At 35.5% G+C, this 26329-nt stretch overlaps 2 protein-coding genes across 2 annotated transcripts; both read left to right on the top strand.

Annotated features, from left to right (window-relative positions):
* Positions 1-1353: 1353 nt before the first annotated feature.
* Positions 1354-8698, top strand: LOC18098395 (leucine-rich repeat receptor protein kinase HPCA1). Its single transcript, XM_006385054.3, has 19 exons — positions 1354-1605; positions 2076-2196; positions 2297-2368; positions 2675-2749; positions 2840-2911; positions 3009-3170; positions 3275-3349; positions 3561-3632; positions 3721-3792; positions 3905-3973; positions 4077-4151; positions 5107-5178; positions 5310-5447; positions 5579-6057; positions 6157-6315; positions 6392-6528; positions 7116-7335; positions 7548-7792; positions 8043-8698. The coding sequence occupies exons 1-19, from the start codon at positions 1524-1526 to the stop codon at positions 8520-8522; spliced, it is 2877 nt and encodes a 958-aa protein (XP_006385116.1). The 5' UTR covers positions 1354-1523; the 3' UTR covers positions 8523-8698.
* Positions 8699-19454: 10756 nt separating this feature from the next.
* On the top strand, positions 19455-25825 carry LOC112327266 (leucine-rich repeat receptor protein kinase HPCA1-like). Its single transcript, XM_052451968.1, has 19 exons — positions 19455-19639; positions 19949-20069; positions 20168-20239; positions 20503-20577; positions 20659-20730; positions 20816-20977; positions 21065-21139; positions 21308-21379; positions 21458-21529; positions 21646-21714; positions 21804-21878; positions 22525-22596; positions 22696-22839; positions 23129-23607; positions 23728-23886; positions 23980-24113; positions 24289-24508; positions 24715-24950; positions 25083-25825. Exons 1-19 carry the CDS (start codon positions 19567-19569, stop codon positions 25521-25523), a joined length of 2823 nt encoding a protein of 940 aa, XP_052307928.1. The 5' UTR covers positions 19455-19566; the 3' UTR covers positions 25524-25825.
* The last annotated feature ends 504 nt before the right edge of the window (positions 25826-26329 follow it).

The following is a 26329-nucleotide window of genomic DNA, read 5'->3' as shown; positions in this document are numbered from 1 at the left end:
GACATGTAACAATTATGCCATTTTTAAACTGTAACATTATTAAAATGTCGCATTTTTTAACAACAATATTTTCAAACTGTGCTATTTTACCAAAACATTTTTATCCAATGCTTTTTTAGTATTTAATTATATTTTAGGTGCTAATTATCCAATTTATCCCTAAGTTGACATATAAAAAAAATTACCATCCCTTTTACATGCTTCCACGAGACTTAAGGAGTTATATATATATATATATATATATTCTTGGTTGAGCTTGGTTGAGCTTTAAATTAAATATTTTTTAAGAGAAAAATAGTTTGAAAAACATTTAAAACATCTGGTTAAATTACAAATACAAACACTTTATAAATCGGATGAGAGTTGATTTCTATTCTTCGAACAGCAAATTTGCTTTTAAAGGCACGAAACAAGCGTTTTTGAATTGATGAACGAACCAGGAAAGCCAGAAGCGAAGTTATTTCTTTCTTCCCCCGCGTAAATTCAATAAAAAAAGAAGTTTTTGACCCGTCCCAATAAGGACCTCAGGAGGCAGGAGCTATCTTTCTCTGCCATAAAACTAAACAGAGAGCTCGTACGTAGGCCTTATTCTGCAGATCAACGATCAACGTAATTCCCCCATTCATTCGAAGGGGGGTTTGGACCTAGTCTGACCTTGCAGGGAAGCTCTTGACTTGGTCAAAAAGATCAAATCCTAACAAAACTAATTGGTTTGACCTTTTATTTTTTAAAATAATATTATTTTAAATTGATTTGACGCATGATGTGAATCTTTAACCTATCTTTACATTAAACTAGGTTTAATAACTTTATATTTTTTTTATAATACTATATAATCTTATTTTTACCACAATATATACACAATAAAAATGCTATCATGGAACCATGCTGCTGGTATATGATCCTTCTTGGGTCATCGAGGACCTATCTCATAATGTCTAAAGGAACTTTATTAAATTCGTTTGACCTTATTTCTTGTGGGATTTATTACATAAATTTAATGCCACAACCCACCAACTCCTTAGCTGGATGGTCCCATGTCTCACACAAGCCTGTTTTATTTAAATTTAACAAATTTAATTTTATAGAAATCTCTGTGTTTGATTAAAAATTGCAAAAGCTTGAAAATTTTTGATATCTTGACTTGCTCTAGCACGCCAGCCAGCCTCCAAGGTGTCCCTTTCATTATTAATTCAATGAAGGTGTTTGGTGAGAAGTCTATTGTATTGTGTATTTGTTTTCTTTAGACTTGTGATCATGAAACGGACAAAATTGTGCAACTCAACTTGAAGATAAATCCTCTTGACATGGTATAATAGCGTGTGGAGATGATTCAACTAGACAATATTTTTTGTGTGTGAGTTTTGACATGGTATAATTTGGAAATAAAAGAAGGCCAAGTTTTCAACAGTTTGAATTGAAGACCTTCATGTGTGAGATTTAACTGCAGATACTAAATGGGATTTCAGTTTTTCGACTTCACCAACTGAAAACAAAGAGCTTCCTGTAGGGTTACTTGAGAAATGGGTTCAAGAATTCTTGTGTTCTTGGTTGTTGCTCTAATTCAAGTTTGTACCACACCAGCAGTGACTAACAATGATGATTGTAAGTTCTTTACAGTTAGTTTTTTTCTTGTTTTTGGTAAATTACTTAGAACATGCATGTTGTTTTAGCACTCTTTTGATCCAATTAGTATCAGCTGTCTAATGACCTCTTGTCTAACATATACTAAGATGAACTGTAGATTTAGGACTCCAGATTCCACTTGCTTTTGCAATTCCAAGAGTCAGGGAATCATTTCTGGCTTATGATTTACTTGGTTTTGATTCTGTAATTCTGGTTGTAAAGTAGAAGCTGGAGCTGGGAGATACTTTGTCAAACTCAGCAGTGTATCCAGTCTTCACTGGATGCCTTTTCCTGTTCTTATATGATGATTGTTGGAACTGGTGCCAGGCCCCAGAATTGTCCATTAGGCTCGTTCAATCTGGGGAATAAGACTAGTTATTGTAAATTTGTTATTAGCTTTCCATATATAGACCCTCAATATATGTATATTCTTTTGATTCCTGATGCAGTTAATGCACTGAAAGCTCTCAAGGATGTCTGGGAAAACGTACCACCAACATGGGTGGGGGCTGACCCTTGTGGAAGCAGGTGGGATGGCATTTTGTGCACCAATTCGCGTGTGACTTCCATGTAAGTCATTGGCTTTATTTCATCTTGTACAGCTTATTGAGGCTTGCAGATCATTCCTTCCTCTGCTTTTTTAGATTAACCTGACTATTCTCATCTGCAGAACATTGGCAAGCATGAGATTGAAAGGAACACTGTCTGGAGACATCTCAAACTTGTCAGAATTGCAGATTCTGTATGTCATCACTCTGTGCACTGTTACCTTTTTTTCTTTATGTTATGAAAAGGATCCAAGCATCCAATTTACAACTAATGTGCTTGGATTACTGTTCTAAAGGTTGATGCGATGCGTTAAGTACTGATTAAGCTCATGCCTCACTCGCGTATAGAGCTTCTTTTTGTATTCGAGAAGCGCATCGCTTAGAATAACTGTTGCCAAGGGATTGATTTCAGATATAGCGATTAAATGATAGAAAAAAGGGATTGATTTCCTTGGAAAGGATTGCTATGATACATTTCTAATAATTGCATCTTTATACAGGGATTTATCCTACAACACAGAATTGAGTGGCCCTCTTCCTCCAGCAATTGGGAATTTGAAGATGCTAACAAGCTTGTAAGGGGATACTCTATTGCGCTATAATGTATCTGATGCTCAATTTCTTTCCTGGTTTCAGTCCTGATTTTCCCTTCCCTTCCATTCTAGAATACTGGTTGGCTGTCGTTTCTCTGGTCCTGTCCCCGATTCAATAGGATCTTTGCCACGGCTCACCTATCTGTAAGTATTTTTCAACTTGTAATATTCTTTCATCATTTGAAGTTCAGTTTATGCCCGTGGCAGCATTTCTAAAGCTCTTCACTGGTGTTACCTGCAGATCTCTCAATTCGAATGGCTTCACTGGAACAATTCCCCCTTCACTTGGCAATCTAGATAACCTTTATTGGCTGGATCTTGCTGATAACAGGCTTACTGGGACCATCCCAGTCTCTACAGAGACTACTCCTGGCCTTGACCTACTAGTTCATACAAAACACTTGTATGTCGATTCTCTTTGTTCTATCCATCTCATTGCTTCTTTCTAACTATAAATTAACGATTCTGTTTTCCATGTGTTAATGTTCCTCTAAAACCTATTTACAGTCATTTTGGATTTAATCAGCTCTCAGGCCAAATCCCGCCTAAACTTTTTAGCTCAGGGATGGCTCTCATACATGTGTAAGTTCCATTCAGTTGTTCAAATGCTGGATGATGCTAAATAACTGCTTTATAGATTGGATATGAGATCATATTTCTGTTCTCGAATTTTTAAGATTTCTTCACTTTTGTTTGAATCTTTTGGAATTGCATAATTCATAATCACAGATATCTGTCCGTTTAAGCATTTCTTTGATTAATTCTTTTGGTTTCTTTGTCTTTCTTCCGGCAGACTTCTTGAGAGCAACAAGCTGACAGGCAGCATTCCTTCCACCCTTGGCCTTGTGAAGTCTTTGGAGGTTGTGTAAGTATCGATATTGGAGACTCAAGTCATTTTGTACTGAGATTCTTGATGCTTAATGTTGTAATTGAACATGCAATGTTGGTTACAGGCGTCTTGATAATAATTCGCTCACTGGACCTGTTCCTTCAAACATCAATAATCTTACCAGTGTCAGTGAGATGTAAGTATGGAGGGGAGAGACCTTCCATTACAACTGGTTTTATTGAAGTCATTACTATCTCTTCTGGGAGTTTTTTCTATGTTAAGTGTGTTGCTTGGTGACCAATTTTCAGGTTTTTATCCAACAATGGCTTAACTGGGCCACTTCCCAACCTTACTGGCATGGATCATCTCACCTACTTGTAAGATTTTACATGGTTTAGACGTACATATAATCAATTGTTGAGATGAATTCTAGCTCTACTTTTTTCTCTGTGTGTATTTTGACGAAAATATTGTTTGCAGGGACATGAGCAATAATACTTTCGGCGCTACAGATTTTCCTCCATGGTTTTCAACCTTGCAGTCTTTGACAACATTGTATGGTTCTCTGCCTCCTTTCTCAGTCTAAATCTGCTCTTCCTAAACTATGACATATACATTCCTAAGCTCATTGAAAGCACAAACGCTTTCCATCATCTTGCTTTGAATGAGCTCTTATATTAACTTACTTGACAGATTACAGCCATGTGCGTGTTGAAATGCTATTGGCATATCAATCATTTGTTTTCTTTTCTCTTAAACTCAAGAAAGTTTCTCTATAAATTATCAGTTCTTATTTTCTAATCACCTATCTCCACATGCACCTTTAAGCAGCATAATGTTAATTTGGGCTGTATATTCGTCCTGCTGTTCTGTAACATGTGGCTTTCTGTACCATCTTCTTATTGATTTTTTATTTATATTTTGGTACAAATTCCTGTTGAACTCATAAAAACTTGGGAGTCTAACCTCCAATCTGAGTAAGTAATATCTGCTTGAGTAATCTCTAACTTGTAGATGAATGAACCAGTACATTAAGCTTATCACAACTTTATACTCTTTCATAACTCCTCTTTTTGTATTTAGCTTTGCTCATCCTAAGCTTTATTTTCTCTTTGTAGTTTTCATAAAATGTGCTATTTGATTTGTTTGTGTAAACAATACTATTAGCATCCACTTCACGAAACCTCGTATTTCATATGCATTTGTTCATAAAGGCACAAGACTTGATTTTTCTCATGCTTTTGCTGACATAATGCAGCCTTCTTATCTTTCTCACCATCCATTCTCTTAATATTGATGTGTGTGCTGGCCTTTACATTGCTGGAAAATCTTGGCAAGTTTCTCTAGCTTCAGTTATAGGGCTTGCCATATTATATCTCCTTGGTTCTTTGTGCATGCAAAGCTCACAATGATCAAGTGCATGAGTGCCTAGTTGCTGTTTGAACTTTGAAAACGTAAAAAGAGATTAAGACCCCAGTCTTAGTATGATACCATTACCTTCTCATTGCAGGGTGATGGAGAGAACACAACTTCAAGGACAGATTCCTTCTGACTTCTTTAGCCTTTCCAATTTGCAGACTGTGTAAGAGTCAGCTTCAAGCTGTTCAACGAAAATTAGCTTATTCCTTTCTTGGATTCATAAAAAATGGGTTTAGATAGATATTTCCATGCTATGACATGGCTAGTTGATAACTGTTTGACTTCTGGTGACAGGGATGCAAGAAATAACAAGCTCAATGGCACATTGGATATTGGAACAAGCTCTATAAACCAACTGTCATTGATTGATTTGCGACAAAATCAAATTTCTGGCTTCACAAACAGACCAGGAGTAGAAAAAGTGGGCGTAATGTAAGCCAGATTCTTTGTTTGTATCCATTACACTGTTAGACAAGACCATTTCAGTACTCTTGAGAAAGTCGAATTGCCAGGATATATGCTTGTTTCTAGCTTTATCTTGTTTACCTGTTAAAATTTTGCAGACTTGTAGGCAACCCAGTTTGTCAGGAATCAGGAGTGACAGAAAGATACTGCAGTGTTCCCCAAACCGAATCTTCCTATTCAACGCCTCTAAATAACTGTGTAGCTTCTTTGTGCTTTGCTAATCAGATTTCCAGTCCGAACTGTAAATGTGCACTTCCATACACAGGACTTCTAAAGTTCAGAGCTCCTTCATTCTCGAACCTGGGAAACAACACTTATTACACTGTTCTTGAAAAGTCTCTGATGGACTCATTCAAGTTACATCAACTTCCTGTGGATTCAGTTAATCTAAGTCATCCAAGAAAAGATTCATCTACTTACCTTGTTTTGAATCTGCAAGTGTTTCCATTTGGCCATGATCGTTTCAATCGAACAGGAGTTTCAAGTATTGGTTTTGCGCTGAGCAACCAGACTTTCAAGCCTCCACCGCAATTCGGACCTTTCTTTTTTATTGGTGATGCGTATCTAAATTTCGCAGGTAGTCTCATAACTGATACAGAGCTACAAGAAAAACTTATCCTACTGTTTCTCCTTTCTTATTGTAACATCTCTCTCCTCCCTCTTTCTACTCATCCAGACGAAGTTACAGGATCAAAAAAATCATCGCAAACTGGTGTTATCGTTGGAGCTGTGGCGGGTGGCTCTGTCCTCCTGCTGCTATTGCTGGGCGCTGGGCTCTATGCTCATCGCCAAAAGAAGAGAGCAGAAAAGGCAACTGAACAAAACAATCCTTTTGGTATGAAAAGGCTTTGATTATTTACTTGGTATTTACAGTTATGGAATATCATGGATTTGTTTTGTTTCTTTTTCAGCACAGTGGGAATCAAACAAGAGTATCGGAGGTGTTCCTCAATTAAAAGGAGCCAGAAACTTCTCTTTTGAAGAGCTCAGGAAATACAGCAATAACTTCTCAGAGACCAATGACATTGGTTCTGGGGGTTATGGAAACGTAAGTCTGATTCTCTCTGAAAGCCTAGCCACATCTTATGTATCTGCGCATGGATATTTGCATTTGAAATATTCATGTTCCTGATGCACGTAAAGATTTAAATCAAGAAAACCCTTAATCTCAAGCTCTTCGGAACTGGTGCACAACACTTGATTCTTGTCAATCATGATTCTTATATTACAACTTCACTACATCTGGTCTGGTTTCCTAAAATCTTTACATGGTAAACTATGCCAATTTTGTCCTAAATCCACCCGACAAAAACCTGTGAAAAAGAGGCCTGTTAGTATTCAATTTTACTGGGCTCATTTCTCACACTAGCATGGAAAATGTTTGCTTAATCATAGTATATTTTCAAAATACACTTGCTGATGTTCTTACCTTTCCAGTGAAATGCTTTTTTGTTCTGCACTTCAATTATTTACTGATTCTTTCAAAAAAAATTTCCCCTGATGCTGTCTTGTTGAAGGGATCCAAACGCTTTCTCTAGTTCATTGCCAGAAGAAGAATCCCTCGCATTGATGTTTTTTTGTTCTTTTTTGGTTTCTGAAAAACATGGAATTTAATATATGATAACATCCTTACAGGTTTATAGAGGAGTTCTTCCTACTGGAGAACTAATTGCCATCAAACGAGCTCAACAAGGATCGATGCAGGGTGGGCTAGAATTCAAGACTGAGATTGAACTTTTATCCAGAGTCCACCACAAAAATGTTGTAAGCCTTATAGGCTTTTGCTTCGACAGAGGTGAACAAATGCTCGTATATGAGTTTGTTCCAAATGGCAGTCTCATGGAAAGCCTATCAGGTACTTTCATCGGCACCTATGAGCTATCAATGCTTCGATTTGATACTTGGAATTTGCTACCATACAATCTTTTTTTCATGAAAATTTAGTGTATGCCATCTAACAAAACTCTATTGCTTTAATTCTTGTGCGTAATGAAGCTAAAATATAAATGTAGATAAAACTACACTAACCCCTCACACTCTCCTATTTGTTCTTTCCAATCCAAGCAGGGAAGACAGGAATCAGGCTTGATTGGGTGAGGAGACTAAAAGTGGCCCTTGGTGCAGCAAGAGGTTTGGCCTATCTGCATGAACTTGCCAACCCTCCCATTATCCACAGGGACATAAAATCAAGCAACATACTACTAGATGAGCGTTTAAATGCAAAAGTTGCCGATTTTGGTCTCTCCAAGCCTATGGGAGACAGCGAAACGGGTCATCTGACTCATGTTACAACTCAAGTGAAGGGGACGATGGTCAGTGCCTCCATACCTCCACTCCATATGCGTCATACCATTATTTCTTACTGTTCTTATGGTATATGGAATTAAAATGAAAAAAATCATCATCTTGGCTCTGTGTCTGCATGCAAACAGGCCGATTCGTTATATGTTATATTACGAGAATACATAAACTACGATTGATTTTACAAAATGAAATGCAGTTTTGGCACGACCGGACTGGATGATAGAACTGATTGTATTAATTATTGCATTTTTTCCCCAGGGTTATATGGATCCAGAATATTACATGACCCAGCAGCTGACAGAGAAGAGTGATGTTTACAGCTTTGGAGTTGTCATGCTGGAACTATTAACCGGAAGAAGGCCGATAGAAAAGGGGAAGTACGTGGTGAGAGAGGTAAAGACGGCATTGGATAGAGCAAAATATTTGTACAACCTCGGCGAACTTCTTGACTCAAGCATTGGTTTAGACACAACATTGAAAGGTCTAGATAAGTTTGTGGACGTTGCATTGAAATGTGTAGAAGAGAACGGAAGTGACAGGCCAACAATGGGTGAAGTGGTGAAAGAGATTGAGAATATCTTGCATCTTGCTGGTCTGAACCCTAATGCGGATTCTGCATCCACTTCGGCAAGTTACGACGATGCAAGCAAGGGAAATGCCAAACATCCATACATTTTTAGCAAGGATGCCTTTGATTACAGTGGGGGCTTCCCAGCTTCGAAGGTAGAGCCACTATGAGTGAGCGTATGAACTTGGCTTGGAAAATGTTTCAGTGATACTTCTTGCTCGAGAGTACGAGTTGCCATTTTTCTTGTGTTGTTTGCACTTTGTAGCATATAATGCATCAGAATTGTAGTTATTTGCTTTGTGAATATTTAATTTAGCACATTAATTCCCAGAACTGCAATTCTTCACTTGTGAATTTACAAATTTCAAACTTTGTTCTTTTAATATATATATATATATATATATATATATATAATTAAAAAAAAGATAACAAAAAAGGGCTCATCCCGTCCAAATTCAACAGGCTCAAGAGCAAGAAACAGGGAGTGGGAGGAAGAATGAGGGAATGTGACTATGGGGTTTTTTGAGACGTGGTGTGATACAATTGGGAAACTTTAATAAAAATCAATATTTGTATATACACTAGAATTTAATTATTTCAAGAAACCCAATGTGGCTTGTGCTAGCCGCTATTCAGATATTTTTTTTTAATGTCATGTATTTTTTAGAAGGAAAAAGAAATTTAAATAATGAATTCAAAATGATATGCATATCTAACCTGGTTGAGCCCATGTTTTTAAGTTTGATCACTTGTTTTTTAATTTTATTATTGCTCAATAAATTAGAATAATTAACTTTCAATTTAGGCATAGAAATTAACATCTAATCGAAAATTAAAGAAATTTAATTAAGGATTAAAATAAAAAAACAATTCACTACTCGAATTCACGGTGAACTCCTCACCTCTTTATTTTTTTATAATAAACAACCATTTGAGAGTGATATATATTATAGTTATTGCAATATAAAACTTGTTTTGGATTAAGTTTTAAATTGAAATAGAAAAAATATTGACATTTAATTAAAACCCAATGGCTCTAATTAAAATTTTAGTAATTTGATTAACCTAGCTAAACTCAGTTTAATTAATACAATTTTTTTAATAAAAATAATTTTATCCAGGTTAATCTAATGATTTGATAGATAATGGGAAGACTTGGTAGCTTAAACCCCTCAATCTCAATTGTTATCAATAGTAAAGATGGTAGAAGAATTACGAAGACTCTCTCTGTCTCATAACATTGATAATCACATGGGCTATCAAATATTAGAGGACAAAATGAACTACTGTAGTGGTCAATAATGTTCTTGTTGACGGTTAATTTCCACTTTTTTTTTTAATTTTTTATTGACAATGTTCTTCATTCTTTTTTTCTTTTTATGTTATAGTTATCATGGAGTGTAAGTATGTTGATGGAGAGCTCTTCTATATATATATATATATATATATATATATATATATATATATATATATATATATATATATATATATATAGGAATACAAAACTTTTAAAAGAAAAGAGAATTCTAATTCATAATTTTATAATTGAATATTTTTTATAAGTAGTATGTTGTAAGTTTATAATTTTTTAAATAAACTCAAAAACTAACATAAACAATCTTGAAAACCTGAAGAAAAAAAAACAATAAAGATCCAATTATTAAACATAAGATTTTATTTTTTAAACTAAATAAGAAATAAAAATAATTAAGAAAGCAAATAAATTTTACTAAAAATTTGTAAATATATTAGACTAGTGAGCAAATATATTTAGTTTATCATCACAAATGCATCCTAAAAAAAAACATCCAACAAAAACCTAGAAGTTTATACATGTTTAAAACTAGCTACAAGCAAGCAAAAACATAACTCATGACAAGCGTGTGTTCAACATAAATATAATAAAACGAATTCTAGTATGCATACTTAGCATATAATCTAACCTGCAATTGATATTAATTTAAAATTCTAGCATGCATACTAAAAGGTACTTATTTGTTGAAGTAGTTTAAGGTAATGAAATTTTTGTTATTATTAAAGATGAATCATTTGTCTTTAAGATTTTACTGCTTCTCACCTGTGCAATTAGGATATTTATAATATATCTTTCAAGACTCTAACAATACCACTTTAGTTTAGATGTACTTTTTAACAATTTTTTTGAACAAAAAAAAATATGAAACTCAAATGTGTTTTAATAATTAAGATGAACCTAATCTCTAAATTTGAGAGAAAAATCAAAGATTAAAATGAGAATAAAACACTAAAATATGAGGCAAGTAAGAGTACTGTAAGAATTTGAAAAATTCAAGTTGGAAACTCTTTCTTCGCTTCGTTTTTAATAGTGAGTTTTGGAAGGTAAAAGGATGAAGAATTAATTCCTACCATTATCAACCTCTGATTAATCATTATAAATCAGGAATTAAATATAAAAAAATCAAAAATTATTTAAGTAAAAAACCAAGAAATTTTTTAGATGAATTTTTCATTCATGTTAATTAAATAAATTTCCAGCTAGCACTTCACTGATTGTTTGCATCACATGAGAAACCGCAGTACTGCCGTCAAGGATCAATACATTTCTCGCATGCTGTGCTAGTTGTTTCTCAGGTCAGGTGCTGTCAAGTCCAAGAGAGAATGGATTCTTGCAAGGGTTGATGGAGGGGAGTGGTCGGAGGGGACCCGTGTGTTTGCAATTAGAGGGACAGATTCGTTTGGAAGAAATTCTGATATCTTTATGGGTCAAGCTGGTGACTGACGGAAGCATTCTTTCCACGAGTGAGTTCAAATATTTTTTGGAGTTTTCTTTGCCTCTTATCTCTTGACTGACCAGAATTTATTTATGTGAATTTAAATGACTAGCAAACGACTTTCAGACTTAATAGTTTTATTGATAGAAATTTCTTATGGTGTTTACATATGTTACTAACAGAGGTCTTAGACATAAACAGTCAGTTGGAAAAACTCATGTTGGTAATTTATGGACTGTTGTTAAGTCCGTCAACAATAAATATATCAATGGATTTACAAATTGATACAGCACGTCAAAAACAAATTTATCCGCTTTATTCTGTCAGTATATCCATCGATAAATATAACATATCACCGACAGAATACCTTCTGTAATTCCATCGGTGCGTTAATAGTAGCAGTGACATATGCAGTAATTCTTTTTCACCTTTCTGGAATATATCGACAGTCTAGTTCTGTCGGTAACCCCATTAGTAATAGTGACATTTGTAGTAATTCTTTTTTCAACCCTCTAGAATATACTGACAGAGTTGTGCTGTTGGTAACCCCGTCAGTAATATTTTAAAAATATTTTCTTAATTTTTTTTTGAAAAAAAGTAGAAAAATAATTAAAATAAAATCAATTAGTATAAAAATAAAATATTTATTACAAATTTAAACATTTGTACATTCAAATACAATAAATCTAAAATAGAGGCGACGCTGGAGGAGAAGGCTGATGGTCGCCGGAACCGTAGGGCCAATTAGGGGTTGCATATGAACCACTCATCTATGATCTCATCTCCATTACCAATAAACGGAGTTCTTTATAATCAGTAGCGAGTCGTTCATATTTATCATTAAGATGGGTTGTTCGATCCTGTACCCGTTGGTCTAATATCACTGTGAAATCAAGAGTCTGAATGCTCAGAATCGATTGCATCCAACTGTCAAAGCACTATGGGTTGTCTGCAAGTTTGGCTATAGTGTTAGAGAGTCCGTACACCCAATTTCTATCGGGTCCACGATGATCTTGCCTTCAACCACAAATCCAGATCGATATCTAGATAGGTCAAAGGATCGTCCCTGTATCTCTCCTTCAACTGCTGTTATATGTATCATGGAAAGAAAAAATAAATTCATCAAATTCAAGGAAATAATAACTTACACATGGGTTTCAACAAAAAACTCCATTGGGCTTGGCTCGAGTCTAAGAATCATAGCCTGCAATAAAAAATGTTTTCAGTTAAGCATATTTATAAAAAAACAACCAATAAAAAATGGATGTTAAAAAAAAAATCCTACCATCCACTTCGCATGTGAAACGAATGGAATTGAGCCACCGGTGTGCGTGACAACAGAACCATGAACATGTCGGTTCTGGTTATCCATATCGGACTATGACCGTCGAGTGAAACGCGCAGACATCATGTGCTGAATGTATACCACCCATACAGCCTCTGAGACATATGGCGATTTGAAATTCTTCCAAACCGCCATATTATTCCAACTTAGAAGCTCTCTTTCTTTTGCATATTTTTTGGATTTCTTTTGCGCCTCGTACAAAAAATCACGCAATCTATATGGTACAAATTACTTATCTGTTAGCAAATGAAAAATAAAATTTTAATATTTGAGAAAATTTTTTTATCCTGAGTTCAATTTTATCTAATTGTAGAGTGATTCTTTGAAACCCTCCTCGCAAAATTATCATCAACTCTCTCCCATTCAAAATTTCCTCTGAAGTAAAAATTTATAAAAGGAAAATTTCAATATATGGTTCAAATTAACATTAAAAAATATTTAAACTAATACTAATCTTGAACCTTGAAAACCATACATCAACCTGCGGTTTCTATTCAGGATGTTTGGAAACCTGTCTTCATTGAAATAATTGAATTTCCATCGACGATTTAAAGGCCAATATTATTGTTCTAGCAACCTCAATATTTGTAAACTTGAAATTGCATTCGTTAAATGATATTATTTTTTTAAAAAATTATTAAACATGTCGTTATGAAAGCAAAACAAATTTATATTGAAAGGTCGTCCTTTCTCTAGCCTCGTACTTGCGGGTAAATGGATCCTGTATGAAGAGAGCCCCTTGATGTTGTGGCATCACACTCGACAAGCCCTCATCATGAGTCGATGTGTGTGCCTCAAGTGCCTGTTCTTGGTCGGCTCCTAATGACTCATGGTCGTCAACATCACTTCTAGAAGAACTAGCAGCGATTATGTCCTCTCAACGTGTAATAGACTTTCCCCTAGACATCTACACAAATTAATGGATAAATTTTTTTAAGAGATTCCTATTTTTTAAAAATTTTTGGAAACATCTACCCTATATGGGAGATTACCTAAATTTTTTAAACCTGGAAATACATAATATATATGCCACAAACCAATTGATTTTATTCAATTTCTTCTAACAATTTAGCATAATTCAATTTCATAGAAAATTTTCATTTTCTACGTGATAATATTTTAAATCATAAATTTACAAAAAAATATTTTAAATTTTAAAAAATTCAAAATAATAATGCAAAATATATTACAATAACACCTAAAATTAAACACAATTATTTCTAAGTGATAATATTTTTAATCCTAAATTTATAAAAATTTATTCTAAATGGAATAAATACAAAATAGTATTTAAAATAATTTCTACACATTTAATTGAAATTGAACAACAAATTTAAAAAAAATAACTAAATTTCAATAAAATAATGCAAAAATTATTTCAATAACAACTAATAGTCATGTCATTTATTAATTAATAAAATTATTAAGAAAACAAAATTGAACAAAAATAATGCTCATTTCAGCTCTTAATTAAGAACAACAAATTTGAAAAAACATAATGAAAAAAAGCACCAAAAAGAAAGAAAAAGGAATGAAAAATTATTACCTTAATGACGTGCTTTATTTAAGATCCTAATTAAAAAAAAAGAAAAACAATAAAAAAATACATTGTTAATAAACCAAAAAAAAAAAGAAACAAAAGAAGAAAAATGAAGAAATACAACATACTTAGGATGTGAAGAAAAGAGAATGCTTGATCTAAGGTGAGAAGGAGAGAGAGAAGAGAAAGAGAGAAGAAGATGAAGCCCTAATCTATCATGATTCAGGTCTTTTATTTTAGTTTTTACCGATATGAAATTAAATATTAATATTTTTAGAAAGCCCTAATCGATAATATAAAGTCAAATGGAAATTCTCAACTTGTGCGAAAAGTTTTAGAAAGCCCCTCCATATGTTATCGATGACTTTTCATTCCGTCGGTGATTCTATTAGGAAAAAAAGTGAACAGTAAAAACATCATTAATTATTTTCGCATTGAGAAGTGAATTAGTTTCCATGGTCCTTGGAATATACCGACAGACACATTCTGTCAATATACCCATATGTAATGAATACCGTGAATAGTGTCAGGTTGTAGGGGCACAATTCCCATAGTCTCTGAAATATATCGTTGAACACATTTTGTCAGTATACCTGCATGTAATGAACATCATTAACAATGTTAGGGTGAAGGGGAACAATTCCCATGGTCTCTGGAATATACCGACAAACACATTCTGTCGCTAAACCTGTATGTAATAAACACCATGAATAGTGCTAGGGTGAAGGGGAACAATTCCTATGGTTTCTAGAATATATCAACAGATACATTTTGTCGATATACCTATATGTAATGTATAGTCTGTCAGTATTTTTATCAGTGTAAAACGGTGTCTGATGCTAAATTGCATATGTATTCCTTATTTATCCGTCCTACAAATACTTAAATTCATAGCTGCACATACAACACAATAACACTAGTTCACATCACAATAAGAAAATAAATATTTTCTTGTCTTTCAATAATAAATTAACATCATTGTTATTACATTGAAGTGAATCTCGTCCATAAATATTACATTATAGCTTATGACATTACACATTTGTGTTGCGCAAATTCATCAGAATTCTCTTCTACTTCATCAATTAACAAGTTCCTACTCGAAGGCACATCCCTACCATTGTCATACTTTGGAATACAGTTGATTTTTGTTCTCAATTAAGGCTCGAAATAGTACGAGATAAATGTTGAGATCTCTTCAACAATATAGGCCTCACATATCAAAGCCTCAACATATGCCTTGTTTTTTGCTTTTCTCTTAAGGTTGAACAAGACCTGCATGAAATTAAATGAATGTTTTGAAATAAGCAAAGGAAGATAATAAATTTTTAATTACGATGCATGTGTTAACCCTAACCTCTCAAATGGATACATCCATCTATATTGTACTGGGCGTCCAACTTTTGCCTCAAACAGTAAATGTATGGGTAGATGCTTTATTAAGTCGAAAAATGTTAGAGGGAATATCATCTTAAGTTTGCATATTATTTGGACGATATTCATTTTAAATCTCTTTATGTTTTGTGTCTGCAACTTGTTGGAGCATATATCTCTAAAGAAGTGACTGATCTCCACGAGTGCATCCCATATCCCTTTCAACAATAAATCCCGGTAAGTTAATGAAATGGATGTTTGCATAAATACATGACAATATGGCTCTTCATTCCATACAATCTGCAATCCTTCAAATTCACCAACCTTGATATGTTTGAGGCATGTCCATCAGGAAAACGCAGACTTTTAAGCCATTGATAAAACAAGAAACTATGCATTCTTGTCTAAGGTGAAGCTGACTTTGGGCTTTGCGACCCGTGACCCAACATAAACTAACTCCATATTTTTACGGTGACAAAACAAAGCTATATCCATTCTAGCCTTGATGTTGTCCTTTGTCTTTCTCTTCACGTCCATAATCGTGTTGAAAATGTTCTCAAACACGTTCTTTTCCATGTGCATGACATTAAGGTTATGGCAGAGGAGATTGGTCTTTCAATAAGGAAGCTCCCAGAAAATACTTCGCTTTACCCAATTGTGGGTTAAACAAAAACCAAGAAACTTCTGCTTACCGGATTGAAAACCAAACACAATGTCACCGTACTCTGATACCACATTATACAATTTTTCACTTGAAAGAAGTGGTTGTGCAACATCCCTTTCAACCATACCAACTAAGAAGTCCTTTATGTTCTTTTTGAACTTGCAATCTGTTGGCAAGAACCGACGGTGACAGTAAAAAAAGCACTTTAAGGCCGTTTATTAGTGTGAATGCCTTGTTATTTTCCATATAGTATGGGCATGCTAGTTTTTCATGCGTGTTCTAACTGGAAACTATTCTATAAGCTAGAAAATCATTGATAGTCCACATCAAAGCTGCCTTCAACATAAAATTTTGTTTCCTTCATACATTATAAGTCAAAGCCCCGGATGACCACAACTACTTCAACTCATCAATCAACGGTTGAAGACAAACATCTATATTCCGACCTGGACTATTAGGACCGGGTATGATCGTAGATAAAAACATGAACTCCGGCCTTATACACATCCCTAATGGCAAGTTGTAAACTATGAGTATCACCGGTCAACAAGAATAAGGAGCAGGAAATGACCCGAATGGATTGAATTTGTCTATACATAACCCAAGATGCACGTTCCTTATCTCCACTAAAAAATAAGGATGCATATTGTTAAAGTGTTTCCAGGCTTCACCATCGAAAGGGTGCATCATCACTCCATCCACTGCATCATGTGATTGGTGCCATGTCATGTGCTCAGCAGTCTTTGGTGACATGAATAACCTCTGTAATCTAGGTGTGATTGGAAAATATCTAATTCTTTTATGTGTGACAAGAGTCCTTCCCCTGCCAGTCATGAGTTTACAATGAGAATGCCCACATGTTCTACACTCGGCCACCTCTACATTTTCAAGGTAGTACAACTTGCAAAAGTTTGAACACATGTCAATTTTCTGGTATCCTAGACCAAGGAGTTTCATCATGGACATAACAGCATAGAAATTCTCTTTCAGCCTGTTCCCTTCAAGTAAAATGCTTCTCGGCTATTCAAAAATTCTATCATAACCGGCATCACTCAACCTATGATCTCATTTGATGTTGAACACCTGTGCAACGACCAATAATTTACAGTGATTTATGTAGCCATCCCATAATGGTTCGTTAAAATCTTTTAAAACATAAAAAACCTACTCGTATCTGCATTAAGTTCTTCATTTACGATTAGACATTGACTAGCATGATCGTGATTCATTCCCATTGCATCCATAACCATATTCCTATAAAGATTACTATTGTCATCTACAACTCCATGCACGTTGCTAGAAGTAGAAGTTGACCCAATCATCCTTTCTACCATGGTATCGTGAGGAACATATGGTTCTCCGTTTGCATACCAATACAAGTATTTCTCCATGAATCCTTTTTGTAAAAGATGTATTGTTACAACATATGAATCGAGAAAATTTTTATTTTTATACCTTTTGCATGAACATTTAATACCCATTTCACTAATATTTCTCAGATTAGATAGTGTATAATTAATAAAACCCTGAATCTCATTACAATAATCCATCATCTGCAACCCTTAGGGTGAATAATGATGACAACATGCAAAGTAATTATTTAAAATAATGATGACAACATGTATTAATTAACTACGTTAGCTAAAAAAATTCATAAGGAAGAAGGAAAAATTGGAGAGGGGGAGAGGATGGTCGATTGTCAGGTCATAAATTAAATATTATCAATGTCATTACAGATAGAATTATTTCGTCAGTAATTTTGTTGGTAAAAATGCCATGTCATCATATGATTTGTTTTTTTGAATCCCACTGCAATACCCTCAATTATTTTCTTGAAATATGCCAAGAAAATCTTTCTGTCAGCGTCTACCAATGGATATAGGGATGGAAAATTCTGCCGGTAAAAATCATCACAATTTATCTATAGAATTTTTTTGTAAGTATTTTTATTTGTATTTGTTAATTTTCTAGTAGTGAAATAACTACGATGATGTAAGCAAGGGAACTGCTAAACATCGAGCATTTATATCAAGGATGCATTTGATTACAGTGGGGGCTTCCGAGTTTCAAAGGTACAGCCACTATGAGTTAGCTCAGAATACTTGGTATGAGCTTAGCTTGGAAAATGTTTCAATGATACTTCTTAGTTGAGAGTACGAGTTGCCATTTATCTTGTGTTGTTTGCACTTTGTAGCATATGATGCATCAGAACTGTAATTCTTTGCTTTGTGAATACTTGTGAATTTACAAATTTGATTCTTTCAAAAGAAAAAAAAATGTTCTCCAAACCTTTAAACTATATAATTCCTTTTTCTAAAAAAAAAAATCCTTCAAAAAAGCACATCCCATCCAATTCCAACAGGCTCAAAAGCATCTTTTCAAAAGAAACATAGTGGGAGGAAGATGGAATGTGACTTTCGGATTTTTGAGATGTTGTGTGATAAAATTGGGAAACTTTTTAATAAAAATCAATTGTATATATATACACTAAAATCTAATTATTTCAAGAAGTTCAATGTGTATGTACGGCTCCGATTTAACTGAATCAAAAAACATCTTTTGAGTGTAATTTGAAGGCCTTATTATAGAATTAGGCATATAAATCCTTCTAGTCAAATTTGAGTCCAATTCTACATTTAGATAAAAAATTACAAGCTTTTTTGTTCGACTAGTTATTCTATGTAATTATATCTCTTTTTAGGCTTAGCTTTATCCTACATTTTTTTTTTATTCCATTCATATGAGCATTTGAAACATTAAATATGCCAAATGCATTTCTTTTCCTTTTTTTTTTTAGATTAACGTAGGTGTCCACGTTAGTTTGCATGCACCTCGATAAATCTCACGGGCCCTGAAGTTAACGATCATGTAAGCCTTAAGTGACCCTAAGGTTTGTGGGACTCGAACTGGTGATCTCTGGGGAGCAAACTCAAAGCCTGACCAGTTGAGCTACACCCCTCAAGGTTTGCCAAATGCATTTCTTTCTACTAGTCTAATTAGTAGACTTAGTAAAATCATCCACACATCTCATTAACAATTGATAACTCCTTGTATTGATTGCTTAAAAAATGACTTTAGCAGACAATCATGACCACTTGCTGTATGTACTGTAGGAAATGTGGAAATGCTCTCTGTATTCTGAAGTGTATGTGGATGCAATCAGAGTGGATGCTTATTATTAGAATCAACATTTACTACATGCAAGAAACCACTTGGTGGGTTCTTTCTATCACTCTCACAACTCATTCTTATCACGTACAGTATCTCGTAAATTGTTTCTCTACTTGTATTTTTAGGAGTCTTAGAGTTTCATGACTGTAAACTTGAAAATGACTAGAGATGGGAGGTCAATTGTCTTTGTATGTAGTATGTGATTCATACGAACAAAAGTGTCCCATTCATGTCCTTTTCACGATATAAGTTTTGAGATAAGTAAACGATGGGGATATGTAAAGATCTTCCTTCCATGTTTTATCATATTAAGAGCTGTACTTCTAGATATCATTTCTGCTAACAAAGAGCTTTGCAATTTGGTTGAGAAATGTGTCCCAAAGTTCTCACGTTTTTGCTGGTTGCTTCCTTTCAGATTTATACAGAGACCTATGGTGATGATTGTAAGTTCAATAAATTAATATTTACTGCAAAGAGTTTTTGAGCCATGTCTCATGTAGGATGTAGCTTTTTATGCTAATCAGAATCAAGTGCTTAAGGGTCTTCTTAACTTTATAGATGAACTGCAGAATGAATATTCTGAATTGCCTGCACTTGGGCCAAAAATCACTCATTAAAGTTCGAGGCTAGATTAGATTTAGTAGAGATCTTTGCTAGCTTTAATGGATCCTCCATACTCTATGTAACTAGACAACTCTGATGGTGATTGAATCATGGAAATTTTTTATTGTTCTGTCCCATTCCTGATGCAGTTACAGTAATGAGTATTCTCAAGGATGCCTGGGAAAACACACCACGTAATTGGGTGGGTGCAGATCCCTGTGGAGGCAAATGGGAAGGCATTTCATGTCACAATTCACGTGTGACTTCGATGTAAGTTATAGGCAGTTGTTCAGCTTCAAATGTTAAATAAGCCTCGCACCTTCTTCCCTCTCCAAGTTTCGAGATTAGCTGACTATTTTCAACTGCAGAACGTTGGCAGCTGTGGGATTGACGGGTGAGCTGTCTGGAGACATCTCCTCCTTATCAGAATTGGAGTCTCTGTAAGTCTTGAGTTTTCACTTCACGTAATAAATGATCCCAACTTACAAGTAGTCACAGCCTCAAAGATGTAGTGCTACGATACTCTTTGGCTTTCCAGATGTCTAGGCTGGGCTGCTCTAGCATCCGGATCTCAAGGCATTAGGCACATATTGAGAAAAGGCCTCATTCCCAGAGCTCCTTTCATCCTTTTTCTTGATATATGAACATAGTGATTGTTTTCCATTCTAAGGATTCCTTGCTGATTATCAGTGTCTGGTTATAGGGATCTATCGTACAACACGGGTTTGAGCGGTACACTTCCGGCATCAATTGTGAATTTGAAGAAGCTAAAAATCTTGTAAGGGAATAATATAATGTTAGTATTAACTGAGACCAGTCCTCTAATTAACTGACAGAATTTTCTTTTCTTCCATTCTAGAAAGTTGGTTGGTTGTCGTTTCTCTGGTCCTATCCCTGAGTTGATAGGGTCTCTTCAGCTGCTGGAGTCTCTGTGAGTGTTTTACTGTTTTCTTGTGGACTAAACCTTTCCTGTGCGAGCCTACATATTTCCACTCTGAAACTGCTATTTCCCGCAGAGACCTGAATTCTAATAGATTCACTGGACCAATTCCACATTCAATTGGAAACCTTTCGAAACTCTTTCTGCTGGATCTATCTAATAATATGCTCGATGGAGCCATCCCTGTCTCCAGTGGAACTACATCTGGTCTTGATATGCTAGTTAATGCAAACCACTTGTATGTCAAATCTCTTTGTGCTGATTAGTGTGCTCTCTTGCTTCGGCGTTATTGACATCTGTTTATGCTGGTCTGAAAATTATTCAGTCATCTAGGAGGGAATCAGCTCTCAGGCACAATCCCGAAAGAGCTTTTCAGATCAAACATGACTCTCATTCATGTGTAAGTTTGTATATGCTTTGGATGTTGAAGTCAAACTACTTCACCAATGGAATAGGGGAGAAAATAGGAAGTGGGATTTTAATTTAATTTAAAAGAAAACAATATTCCTTTTAATTTAATATGCTTCTTTAAAAGGTTTACAATTCTATATACATTACTTTTGTGCAGGCTTTTGCATGACAATAATCTCACGGGAAGCATTCCTTCTACCCTTGGACTTGTGCACACTTTGGAGGCTGTGTAAGCATCTACATGGCAAACTGAAGTGATTAATCTACACTGATCTAGTTTGTATTGAATGCCTTATCTTTGTTGCAGACGTTTTGAAGGGAATTCATTAACTGGACCTGTCCCTCCAAACCTCAACAATCTTACCACTCTGAAGACGTTGTAAGTATACAGAAAACGACATTGCCAGTAAAGATATCACAATGGTTTGGCTAGTTTGTTAAGTCTTTTGTGCGAATTCTCACTCTGTTAAGAGTGTTTTTGCTGATAAATTTCAGGATTTTGTCCAACAATAAATTTACTGGGCCTGTTCCTAATCTCACTGGCATGGCTTATCTCAGCTACTTGTAAGATTTCCAGTCTGTTAGGTATCTAAGTATGAAATACAATTCGACTTTTCTCCAAATGCTTACTTTGACCAAAATCTTTTCTCCAGGGACCTGAGCAATAATAGTTTTGACGCTTCAGATTTTCCGTTGTCATTCTCAAACTTACGGGCTTTGACAACACTGTATGTCTCCCTTCCTCCCTTCTTTTTGTTAGAGAATAATATAAATCATATCCTGAGACCTCACCTAATAGTTTAAGCTATTGGGTTAAGATGGTTTCTTGACATAGTATCAGAGCCTTGATGACCAAGTGGTCTCGAGTTCGAATTTCACCATCCCCATTTATTTGATAAAAATTAAGTATAAGGTAATGTGAGCCTATGCAAGTTTCAAGCCCAAAGGGCTTTTATTTGAGGGGGTGTATTAGAGAATAATATAAATCATATCCTGGAACCTCATCTAATAGCTTAAGCTATTGGGTTGAGATGGTTTCTTGACACTTTTCTCTCTGTCGTCACACACACTCGACCAGCTCAATGAAGCCTTAACTAAACTGTTTTCTCTCAAGAATCACAAACCCTTTCCACCATCCCACTTTAAAATTAGCCCTTAAAATTTTGCTCAGGCATCATGACTTTACATGCTAGATTATAATTGTCTCCATGTTTAGCAAGTGTTATATGAAGCAGTCATTGGGTTTTTTGACAGAGACATTTTTGTCCATGGAACCTCTTATTGACTATGCATTCCTGTGTATAAAAGTTTACAATTTATGATTTTTCACGCTGTCAACATAGTGAAGCTTTCTTCACTTCCTGTGAATAACAGAATGATGGAAAACACTGGACTTGAAGGTCGGATTCCTCCTACACTCTTCGATCTTCCTAGTTTACAGACTTTGTGAGCATCCTTCTCCTTGTTTCTTCAACTTCATGGATATTGATAGATTCTTTCATCTCATGGAAACTGATGGATATCTAAATTCACAAATGGTTACAGGATTCTAAGGAACAACCAGCTCAATGGCACATTGGATATTGCAACAAGCTCTAGCAGCCAACTGAAAGTCATTGATATGCGAAACAATCTCATTTCTTCATTCTATTCAGAAACACCAGAACGAAGGAATAACGTGGATGTAATGTAAGAGGCATTCTCCTCCTCCTGTTTTTTGGATGAATTACAATAGTCCCTCTCGGATATTACAGAAAATCATCCCTTCAATATATATCAAACGTTAACGGCATTTTTCGTACAAAAGTTTTTATAATATCTTCAAACTTTTGAGATGTCTCTGTAATTCTTTTTTCCTTAATTTTGTCCACTTGACTGCTAAAATGTGACAACGATAGTAGTGGGAAAAGTTAAATCCTGAGGAGATGTGCTATACAACTTGCCTGCATAAGAGTGTTTGATGTGTTATATTTTGCAGACTTGTGGGTAACCCAGTTTGTGAGCATCCAGAAGCAACAGAAAATTACTGCACAGTTCCTCAAGCCAATTCTTCGTATACGAGGCTACCAGAGAAATGTGTTCCCCTCCACTGCATTTCAGACCAGATTTCCAGTCCCAATTGCAAATGCTCGTATCCATACAGGGGAGTACTAGTCTTCAAACCTCCATTTTTAGAGTCAAGAAACTCAACTTATTATGTACATCTGGAAGAAGAGTCTCTGATGCGTTCCTTCAAGTTCCATCAACTTCCTGTGGATTCAGTTGATGTAAATTTTCCAGCGAAGGATTCGTTTGGGTATCTTGAGTCAAATTTATCTATGTTTCCGTCGGGCCAAAATCATTTTAACACAGCTACGATTTCTGATATTGGATTTGTGCTAACCCTTCAGACTTATGAGAATTCAGATATCTTTGGACCTACATATTTTAAGGGTTCTGCATATCCATACTTCGATGGTACTTACACATTTCATGCACAAGTGAGAGATTGGTTTGCATTGTTCTTTCTTTCTTCTGATGACACATCCTCCTCCCTCCCTCCCTCCCTCCCTCCCTCCCTCCCTCTTTGTCATGCAGGAAAACCTACGATGTCAAAAGAGTTATCAAGCACTGGAAGGATCATTGGGGCTGCGGCTGGAGGAGCCTCTTTCCTGCTACTATTGCTTCTTGCAGGGGTATGTGCTTATCGTCAGAAGAACAGAAGAGAAAGAGCCAGTGAACAGAAGAATTATTTTGGTACTTTAAGGTTCTAGTTTTTAGACCTGATATTTTCCCATTCATCATTGAAAATTGTGTTTATTTCTTTTTCTTCATTTTGCCAAATTGCAGCATACTTGGATTCAAGGAACAGTAACAGCGTTCCTCAGTTGAAGGGAGCCAGATGCTTCTCTTTTAATGAGATTACGAAGTGCACGAATAATTTTTCGGAAGCCAATCATATTGGGTTAGGGGGTTACGGAATGGCAAGTCTCTCCCTCATTTCCTGTCCTGCCATGGTGGTTTCATTTGCATAAACAATGATTGTGGGTGTTGCTGGTTACAATTTGCCTTCGAACTATCTAACTTCTGAGCTGGCATGGAATACCAAACCTTAAGAATGAGTATTTGAAAGTAACCTTTCAACATTTTTGTGTACAGGTTTATAGAGGGATGCTTCCTACTGGACAACTGTTTGCCGTCAAACGATGTCGTCAAGGATCGGTGCAAGGTGGGCTTGAATTCAACGCAGAGATAGAAGTTTTATCGAGAGTTCATCATAAAAATGTTGTAAACCTTGTTGGGTTTTGCTTTGAGAGAGGTGAACAGATGCTAATTTATGAGTTTGTTCGCAATGGTAGTCTCAGGGACAGCCTATCAGGTATTGCACTGGCACCTATAAATGATTCAACAAGATGCTTCATGAATCGCATGGAACCTTTCAATCTTACAAGCATTGAGTTTTTCATGACAACTCTCGCATCCAATGGAGACAACCCTTTGGTGCCTTTGTTCCGAAAATAAGCACACGCATTCTATAGTTGTAGTAAGTCTACACAATTATATATCCTCTTCTCATGTAAGCAGGTTTGAGCGGGATCTGGCTGGATTGGAGGAGGAGACTTAATGTGGCTCTTGGTGCAGCAAGAGGTCTTGCCTACTTGCACGAGCTTGTCAACCCTCGTATTATCCACAGGGACGTAAAATCAGCTAACATATTACTGGATGAATGCTTAAATGCTAAAGTTGGTGATTTTGGTCTTTCCAAGCCTATGGACAATAGTGAGCTTATTCTTGCTAGCACTCAAGTTAAAGGGACAATGGTCAGTACCTCCAAAACATCATTAATTTAAGACTATCTAGTTTCATTAAATGCAGGTCGCCGGCTGGTCTATGATTAAAGCCATTATATATCAAGGGTTACAATTGACAAGATTACTATATTTTCTGCTTAGGGTTATATAGATCCAGAATATCAGAAGACCCTGCTCTTGACTGAGAAGAGTGATGTCTATGGCTTTGGAGTTGTGTTGCTGGAACTAGTAAGTGGAAGAAAGCCTTTAGAGCGAGGGAAATACCTTGTAGCGGAGGTAAGTAGCTCATTGGATAGAAAAAAAGATCTATATAACCTTCATGAACTTCTTGACCCAAGCATTGGTTTAGACACGAAGCCGAAAGGTCTAGATAAGATAGTGGATCTGGCAATGAAATGTGTACAAGAGAAAGGAAGTGACAGGCCAACAATGGGTGAAGTGGTGAAAGAGATTGAGAATATCTTGCATCTTGCTGGTTCAAACCCCAATGCTGAAGCAGAATCCACTTCAGCTAGTTTTGAGGAAGCAAGCCAGGACGAGTTTCCACCATCCTTGAAGGAAGAAGAGCTTTCATTATCTTGAGTCTAGAACCATGATGAGCATTGTTTAGCTGGGAAAGATGAGAAGTTGCTTCGGTACTGGGTTTTACAATATTTTCTTGCGATGTTTGCCGCGTGAGGTGCATCAGATTTGTAAGAGTCAACTACTTGTGAATATATATTTAGCAAAACCTTTGTATGTTGGGTGAAAGAAATCCTGTGTGCTCTTGCATTAATTATGTTAGAAATTAAACTTATGCCAGTTGAACTTATTGATCTATTTCTCTTGATTCGACCTCTCACTTGAATCAAAGGAGAGTAAAATGATGAGCATTTTCTGTGTCCTGTATCCAATCTTTTAAGTTGTGAATATTATAATTATTATTATCACGACGCTGAATAACAGAATTTATTACAAAGTCGAAACCCTTAAAAACCATGAATATCATAGCTATGGGGAAACATCTAAAATATTTCATTTAGACAACCTTATTTATACTAATCATAGGTATAAACTGAATAAAAAAATAAAATTTGTAAACTAAATACTTCCTAAACTGCATGCATGTGCATTGCATTGCATGATTTGATGGTGTTAAAAATTGTTGCTCAGGTCATTGGTTTCTCCAACAGGGCAGAGAAATACCACTCGTTTTTGTCAATCCCTCGTTCAAGCTTCATGCCAGCGTTCCACCTTAGGTTCCTGAATCCAACACGATCCAACATTGGAACGTATGTTTGATTCAGCTGTGATCCCAGGCAGAAGAAGCGATCAAGCCAGAAGAGTCCCCCTGGCCTCAACACTCTGTATATATCATAGAGTGTGAATTCCAACATCGCATCTGGAAT

The sequence above is a fragment of the Populus trichocarpa genome, chromosome 4 (genome assembly GCF_000002775.5).
Source record: "Populus trichocarpa isolate Nisqually-1 chromosome 4, P.trichocarpa_v4.1, whole genome shotgun sequence".
NCBI classification, from domain to species: domain Eukaryota; kingdom Viridiplantae; phylum Streptophyta; class Magnoliopsida; order Malpighiales; family Salicaceae; genus Populus; species Populus trichocarpa.
This window is presented reverse-complemented; position numbering and strand designations above follow the sequence as displayed.

Coding starts and splice junctions, on each gene's coding strand:
- LOC112327266 (XM_052451968.1), top strand. CDS start 19,567: ATGTGTCCCAAAGTTCTCACGTTTTTGCTGGTTGCTTCCTTTCAGATT. Junction 20,070..20,167: donor AATTCACGTGTGACTTCGAT/GTAAGTTATAGG, acceptor TTTCAACTGCAG/AACGTTGGCAGCTGTGGGAT. Junction 24,509..24,714: donor TCTCAGGGACAGCCTATCAG/GTATTGCACTGG, acceptor TCATGTAAGCAG/GTTTGAGCGGGATCTGGCTG.
- LOC18098395 (XM_006385054.3), top strand. CDS start 1,524: ATGGGTTCAAGAATTCTTGTGTTCTTGGTTGTTGCTCTAATTCAAGTT. Junction 1,606..2,075: donor AGTGACTAACAATGATGATT/GTAAGTTCTTTA, acceptor TTCCTGATGCAG/TTAATGCACTGAAAGCTCTC. Junction 3,350..3,560: donor GGGATGGCTCTCATACATGT/GTAAGTTCCATT, acceptor TTCTTCCGGCAG/ACTTCTTGAGAGCAACAAGC.